This window comes from Salvia hispanica, chromosome 3 (genome assembly GCF_023119035.1).
Source record: "Salvia hispanica cultivar TCC Black 2014 chromosome 3, UniMelb_Shisp_WGS_1.0, whole genome shotgun sequence".
Lineage (NCBI taxonomy): Eukaryota > Viridiplantae > Streptophyta > Magnoliopsida > Lamiales > Lamiaceae > Salvia > Salvia hispanica.
The window spans coordinates 20786040-20794471 of NC_062967.1; the positions used below are offsets into that span (position 1 = coordinate 20786040).

The window sequence follows — 8432 nt, forward strand, 5'->3', positions numbered from 1 at the left end:
CCACATTTATATATTAGTTTTATAATAAAATGTAAATGCAATAACTTAGTGAAAAGTGAAGTCCATTTATCAAAAATGGAAAAAAGCAAAGATGGACAACATTACGCGGATGGATCAGAAAGGCAAAAGTAGACATCATTTTACGAACATAGGGTGTACCTCATCAGTTTCGAGCTACCACCGTTCATTCTGCCTAATACTCGTTTGATGGAGTAAGAAGAGAAAAAACTATAAATACAAAGGAACTAATATTCCGTTCATACCTTCATTTCACTCCTATCTCATTCTATAGCATCATATCAAGGCATAATGGTTTCTGAAAACTCGTAGTTCCCAAAAAGTAGGCAAATCAATTGAATATTCTTTCCGAATATTAACTAGGAGTAATTAAGAGAGTTTTATGATAAAGAAACACCCATGCCTGTTCACTTCATTTTTACCCACTGAAGATAGAGAATCAATTAGTTGAACAATAACAAAACCACAGAAAACAAAAAAAATTGGTATAATAAAAGATCACTTGCATCTCTTCCACACCTCAATCCTGGACATCGGGGGGAAAATAAGCATAGCTGAAAGGCTACAGAAGATTGCTGGAGACGTGCGCTTCCTCCTACCTTTCAGCGGCAGCAGAGTGCATTTGAGAAACTCAATGATCAATTCTCTCGAAAAAGTACAAGTAACCCATGTCGAGTGGTGGATTCTTCGATATCCCAACTTTATCATCATTGAAAATCACCCACCTACCATCTTTGTATATATGGGCAACATAATGTCCACAGTGTGTAGATGTACCAATGTGGCTCACTAATCCGATGAGTCTGTATCCTGACGAGGTAACACAAAAGCATTAAACAAGAGAATATAAATGGATGCAACTGCAAATTACCACATTTGAAGCTTGTAGGAAAATGGTGCGGTAGCAGCGCACACACAAATTTCTGAAATGAATGAAAATCACTAACTTCCTAGCCCATCTGACATAGCAGTATCAACCACATTTCCACTGCTACTCGGTGTTGTATCCATATTTGACGTATCAGCAGGTGGATTAAATATCCATTCAGTAGCCTTCTCTATATCACCACCCTGTGAATATTAAAATAGTCCATTTCTGAGTAATATAATAGTGCACTTCAGTTGACAGACAAGTTCTACCAAAAGAAATCAATATTCCAAAGTCTGTTAAACAAGATGTTTTACCGATGCCTGTAGAGCTTTACGGGCAACTTCTTCCTCAAACCCAAATGATATCAAAGTCTCAACTTTCGATTGATCAACATGTGGAACATCCTTTTGAGCTTTAGTGACAGGTTCATCGATGTCTGGGGTAATTATCAATGAGCATGTCGCTACACCAAAAATCATAAATTACATTAACTTTGTAACACCCTAAGATGGAATACCTGGATCATGCATATGGGAAAGTAACCAATTCATTGCTTCTTCCACTCCAGCATTCATGGTATTGATAGCAGCTTTTTGGCAATGAAGATATTGAAACCCCATTGATGCAAGTTGGTTGACAATGTCCTCATTAGCACTTATCCCGTCATCCTCAGCAGCTGAACATAACAGAGATACAAAATAGCACACGTTAGCAGAGAGACATACAGCAGACTGAGGGCAATGGATAGCCTGGCTTACAGGACAGAAACACATTTAGAGCCTCCAAACCAGATTTAATACAGCTTTATTAAGAAAGCGTGTTACTGATTATGAATGGTTTCATGGAAGCAGCAGTGAAAAACATAATGGAACTTTTACGAACCTTTCATACTTCATAATCAATTATCAATAACAAGGCTTAAAAGATTGTATCATATGATGAAAATCTGAAAGATATTATATTGCGGATATGGAACTAAAATCGGGAAAATTAACTGGATGATCTTCATACACCTAGTTTGAGCTACAATGGCAAAGATTAAGTTGTCCAGATGAGCTCTGAACTAAGAATTCGAGTGAGAAACCCAACACTCATAGAAACAGGATAACTTTCTTTCTCACTTCATTTACAGCTCATAGTGTTTTTATACAGAGGAATCTAATTGAATAAAAGTATAAAACTAAAACTAGGACATGTAACTAAATTATGGCCTATAAGGTAGTAAAATCAAGCTCCAGCTCCAGGATCCATCTCTATAAATCATATTCAAATAAAAGCTGTGTTCAACTATAATCCAGATTAATTTCCTTAGATAATGTATTTGTAAAAGGTAATGAAATTATCAGCATCCAATTTTTCACTTTACAAATATCAGTGAATATTATGCAACACCAAAAATATATGCAGTTGAAAGGGACCAAGTCGCAATTGCTTGTTAAAACAAAAGAAGCATGGTGTTATGGAGATAAATATAATGCACAATTCAAATATATAAATATAAAGTGAGTTATCGTGAAAAGATTCCAATTTCCATGTATTTCACCTTCAAAATCAGAAAACTAGAAGATGAAATAAGTAATGATAACTTACCAGCATCAGGTAATAATTCCTCCCCAGATTGAAGACCTTTACTGCGCATAAAACTGATGTCTATGGTATCAGGAACATCAATGTAGACATCTACAGGGCTTGCAAGTTGTAAGTATCATCACAGATAATTCTTGAAAATCTGTAATGAAATAAAACGTGGAAGAGATTTACCAAGTTTTTTTGGGACCCAGCCCTCCTCCAAGACGAATTTTCTCATATGCAATACCAAATAATCAGGAAATGTAGTCAAGCCTACACTTCTGCAAGGAAAACTACATTAGTTACATGTGGAAAACAAGGACAAAATACATATTCTGCCTAGCCTGCTTAATGCTAAATCTTCTTCAGCGCAATTGTATCCAACCTTTATGCATTATGACAAGGAAGAGTACAAAAGCTGAGAGCAGGATGAACAGTTCTAGCAAGTTCAACTCCATGTTTTAACAGTAAAGTGATAAACTGATAGTGTTAGGAGGAGGACACTCACTTGATTGCAGTTGTCTTGGCATTTAATGCACTACTGTAGAAATCATGTAGCTCCTCAGGGGCAGCAAAGCAATCCAAACAGTCCATCAGAGGTACCCTTGGGCGAACAATTTCATCTGATGAACTGTTTCCGAAGATATATTAAGGTATGTGATGGAATAAAACAAATACCACACAAATAAAAGGGACTCAACTCACAGTTCTTCACCCTTTGTATCCTTCTCAGCTTTTAACATTTTGAAATCTTCTAACTCTTCTGAAACAATTAAAGAAATGTAAAAAACATGGATATAATAGTTAAATCATTCATCATCTTATACTTGTAAGTTGCAATAGTGAAGTGAAACAAACTTACTTATGTTTGTAGCTTTATGGAGTGGAATGTTTAGAGATAGAATGTAGTCACATCTTTTGTTATAAGCAACTTTGCCTGATGGACATTGCAGCCGCTCTTCAACACCAAACTTGAAACTTCTTGAAGGATCCAAGACCTGATTTCCAGTGTTGATCCTCTCAACTTGGTCGATAAGATGTAGGAAGAACTCCAAAGCATCCTACATAAAACCAATTTGTCTATCACCGACATGTATACAGGAACATAACAAGATAGAAAGTATACATATTTAAACAAATTCCTATAAGGAGTTACATCATACCTAAGCTGTACCATAAAGCAGTATAGGCTAATTACAGGAAACAGAAACAACAGACACAAAGGCACTATATCGTATGCATAGTTCATCTAAAATAATATACTGAGATTTCCAATCAACCATCCAGTAAAACATAATAAAGACGGAAAACACAAAAATCAAATAACATAAACCTAAGTTATACACCTGATATCTAAAACCTCAAACCGCATGACTAGTTAACATGCCAAGCTTTTAACATACCTGTTGTCGCATAGTTGAAAATTCAGGATGATTTGCAGCAATTACAGACTTGAACATACGAGGGGGAATTCCTTCTTGTTTCTGAAAATTGAAGGAAGTCAAAACACAGGAAAAGGGCCAGAATGAGTAGTATTGTGGATGACTTGTGGCAATAAATAACTCTTTACTCCCATTCAGCACTGCAAATTATCTTACTAACAAAAAATATAATTGCTCTCTCTGTTTCTGGATACACATTTTCCAGCAAGATCTCTTACACATCATCTTACACGTTATTCTCTACTTCCAATGACAAGAAACTAATTTAGGTGGAAGTAAAACAAAGAGTGGCTTACATCAGTCAACGTAGTATGTGCTGAATCTCCTGCATCGTCTTTCTGTGAGGAAATAACAAGGTTATCAGCAGCAGCAGAGAAAGGAACAAAGGCAGAGATAGCACCAATCAGAATGCAGTGAGCATACCTTGGTTGCTGGAATGGAATATCTTCCAGAAAGCAACCCATGGGCTAACTTTGCCCTGCATAAAAGAGAAAAATATCAACCAATGAGCATTGGAAGTGGCACTAATTAATATACACACAACTCCCTCTCTTAATCATAATTCATAGTGCAGTAAAATAAGCTAAGAAAGTTCTAAATAAAATGACCGATAATAACCACCAATGCATGGAAAGTATGCATTGTACTCCAACAACTATTTCAATTCTTGCAATGCCAATTACATTTATATGACACAAAAAACAAACTTTTATCCAATAGTAAACACTTTATCTAAAAGAAGTTACTTACAGTTGGGTATTTAAGTCCACAGTTGGATCAGCTGGAGCTGAATCAAAAGCTGCTTTCAAGCTTTGGTTCAAATAGTATCTAGAAAGTGAATCCAAAGATAAAGGTGGAACCTTCAGAACTAGTAATGATAACAGCAGCTCAACCTCAACGGCTGTCAAAAATTCGACTCCAAATAAAACTCAAAAGTGCAGTAACTGACCTTGAACAGAAGCCATTTGTGGAGAACACAACCTGCATAGTTGCAGCCAAGTAACAACTGCAAAGTAAATATATTAGGAAAGAGTGTTCAAATAATAAGATCACAATGCTTTTACTACAGAGAGGATAGCAACCTGTTGCCAAGATTCACAAGTCCTGTATAACCCGGTCCAAACAGTGGCTCAACTTCTTGACCACTCTCCTGAATGCGGTTCCAATCGAAATTGGTGTTTTGATCAAGTTCTCTCTCCGCAGTTGTCATTTCGGTCTAAACAATTTCACAACCAATTCCATGGTCCGTTATGGTATGACAATATGAACAATAAATAAAAAACAAAATGCTGCTTAGGAATGGAAAAAATTATCAGATAATGACAACTAAGTTCCTAGGGACTAACAAGACAACACCTGTATAAGTTAAACAAGACAAATACTCTAAAGCCTTATACCTTTTGCAAGGATGAAAAGTCTATGCCAAAATGTTGCAGATGCTGTGCTAGAAGTGGGTCTACAACACTTTCATCCTCCACATAAGAGTAAACGTCTGAGCTGCCAAAGTTTGAATTTCATGATTATACATGAAATAAAGCAATGTAGCACCAGAAAAACATAAACCACAAAGATGTGCTTCGATGTTTCTCTGAAGAAATGAAAGTACAAATCCTGAAAGGCTTAAAACAAAAAGCAATTGGTGTATCCAGGAAATAAGTGATCAAGTTATATAAAATATGTCAAGGAAACCAAACTTCTGACTACATGTTAAACTACCAGTTATGCCAATCATGCAAATATGTTTATTTTGCAGACTAATTTGAAACCAGCATAGGTAAGACAAGATGATTAACTTAAAACCAATCCTATTGTTCTATACAAACAAAAAAACGATAGGCACTGAAAGGCCACATTGGTTTCTCTTCAACATCACTTTAGTCTGCCTGCAGCATTTAACAAATTAAATAGTCACCTCTGCATCTATCAATAATCTTAATATATATATATGTGTGTGTGTGTGTGGGTGTGTGTGCTGAAAATTAGCATCACAGAATAAAGATTACAGAAACAGATAATTAAACAGAAACATCCTTGCCTCCACCCTCCCCAGGCACAGTCACAAAATAAGCACCGGAGACATTTCAGAAAGCTAGTTGTTCAAGCTAAACATGTTACTGAAAATTTGAAATTATCAGGAAAAGATAATCATGTGCACTCTCAAATCTCAATCACCATTCACTATAGCAAGACTGCAAGAGACAAAAGAACAACTAACTGCAAGCAGGTGGATAATGACGAGAATGCAGGCATTACCTGCTGCCTCAAGATCAGCAGTTATTGTTCCAAGCTTCACAGCAAGGGGATACCCAGTTGTGCTGTAATGATTAACTGCATGGTCATTACCCCCAGTTCCATCCCAATTTCTTCTACCACAGAGGATTGATCCGTCAGTTAAGTTTAACCAAAGATTTTCCATTTTATCACATTTCTCACACTTCCAGCTGGATGGAGGAACAATCACCCCATTGTTTAGCTGCTTTAATTCCAATGCATGTTTACTGACATGTTTTGTATCAGCAGTCCATACAGCAACTTGTTCTTTCTTCTCAGCACCCACATTCATAATAACAGCATCAACTGCTAATCTGACCTGTGATTTCAACAAATTGAACTTTACCTATCTACTCTTATTATAATATAATTCACAAATTATTAGAAAGGAAAATGCCAGATTACCTTTTCTGGCAAATCTACACATGGAAAGGGAAGGCTAACATAATCCGGTAAAATGACTATTTCATAGCTCTGCTCATATTCTGGGTCATTGTTATCAAATCCTCCTTCAACACCTGCAAACCACAACGCATATTAGCTCATAGAAATTTAAATAGCACACTGATGCCCATGACATGCTCCATGCTAATAGCATAGAAGAACAAGAAAGTCCGCTAAAAGTAAGCACTTTGCATCTGACAATATCAATGAAAAGGCTAAGGATTGAGGAAGGATAAAATAAGAGGAATTCCAAAAACCCTTCAATAAAACACGGTAAAATGGCCTATCATAGTGAGCTCTGTAACGGACAGAATGAGTTTTCAGATAAACGTGTCGAGCTCAACAATTTAACATAATCTCATATTCACCATTATGTATACCAATCTACTCAGTCTAAAAATATCCAATGATCCAATGCTCAAAAATGGCTAAGTTACAAAACTAAGGGTTCTTTTGCAAGCTATAAAGACAGAAATTAGGTGACAAATTTAGATGAACCTGTTATAAGAATGCCGAATATGAAAGGGTCTCCAATTATAAATGCAGTTTAAAAAATACCTATGGCTAGAAGTGTTGGTTTTTTTGATGGTCTGTCTTCAGAAACTGCCTTTTTTGTTTCTTTGATGTGCAAATAAACAGGATTCCCACTCTTCTTATAGTTCCAATCCACAAATTCCTTGCCAAAAGCCAGAAACGAATTCATATCTACAAACAATCCACCTTCTGATCTCTGCAAAAACATGAATAAGAAAATCAGCTTTACATAGCGAATGGCTGTGAATAAATCATTGTGGCAAAGTAAATAGTAGCATAGCAGTGTAATCAAAAGTTACCCATGAAATGATAACCTCAATACTTTTTCCACTGCTATGCTTACTTTGCCACAATGATTTATTCACTAAAGACAAACAGCATGGCACTTAGTAACTCCGCATCTTCACACGGAGCTGGATTCTCTACGAAATCCACAAGTGAAGTACTATGAAATTCAAAGCCTATGTGATGTATAATGGTGTAGATGCTTCCCTGCTTCACTATGACTACTGGTCAAGGAACAATAGGACCACAAGAAGTATATTTCATCCTTACTATTAATGTCCGTCAATCCTCAAAATTTTCTCACATCATAATCCCTAATTCAGTAAACAAGCAATCATAGCCTACTATTCAAAACAATACCAATAGAGGAACAAACTTGTTGCCAGTGCATAAAAAATCCCAAACATGACACATTACATATACATAAGCATATCCAAAATCAAAATTAGAGCGTGAGGGCAAAACAGCAAATACATACCGGAGTATCAAATGAAATGCAGCATTCATGCTTGTAGATGCGATTGGTCGGTTCCGGAATTCGCAGCCGAGAGAGATTTGATCGGAGCAGCTCCATAACCTTTTCTTTTTCTACCGCAGCCGATGTTTGGAAAGCAATAGATAAACCGACGAGTTTAGGTGTGTATTGCCCTATGTCTTGGCGACTGAGGCAGTGATGACTGAGGAGACGAGGAAAAGAACAAAGGCGAAGCTTTATGGCCTGTTGGTTGGTGCTATTTACAAACGCGACTTTAGGATAATTTTACAACACGAATATAGGGAATTCCATACTATTTCAGAGATACTCTTAGAGCATCCGCAGCGGTGAGAAGGACGGTGCTCGTCCGTCCATGCCGCCGAGCACGGTGTCATCCGTCCGCTGATGGAGCTCGTCCGTCCGTGCCGCCGAGCAGCCCTACGTGGCACGCCCTGATTGGCCAACGGCTAGCCGTTGGCAAATTGGTTTTTTTATTTTTATTTTTAAAAAAATTTGAAATTTA

General features: G+C 36.8%; 1 protein-coding gene across 1 annotated transcript; it reads right to left on the minus strand.

Annotated features, from left to right (window-relative positions):
- Positions 1-341: 341 nt before the first annotated feature.
- LOC125214779 (ubiquitin carboxyl-terminal hydrolase 14-like) lies at positions 342-8118 on the minus strand. Its single transcript, XM_048115931.1, has 20 exons — positions 7913-8118; positions 7174-7345; positions 6577-6689; positions 6154-6490; positions 5298-5392; positions 4983-5116; positions 4850-4906; positions 4651-4728; positions 4324-4378; positions 4197-4238; positions 3862-3942; positions 3321-3519; positions 3164-3221; positions 2967-3089; positions 2651-2739; positions 2480-2569; positions 1407-1565; positions 1204-1325; positions 966-1089; positions 342-828 (listed from the first exon to the last, which is right to left on the minus strand). Exons 1-20 carry the CDS (start codon positions 8006-8008, stop codon positions 650-652), a joined length of 2403 nt encoding a protein of 800 aa, XP_047971888.1. The 5' UTR covers positions 8009-8118; the 3' UTR covers positions 342-649.
- Positions 8119-8432: the final 314 nt, after the last annotated feature.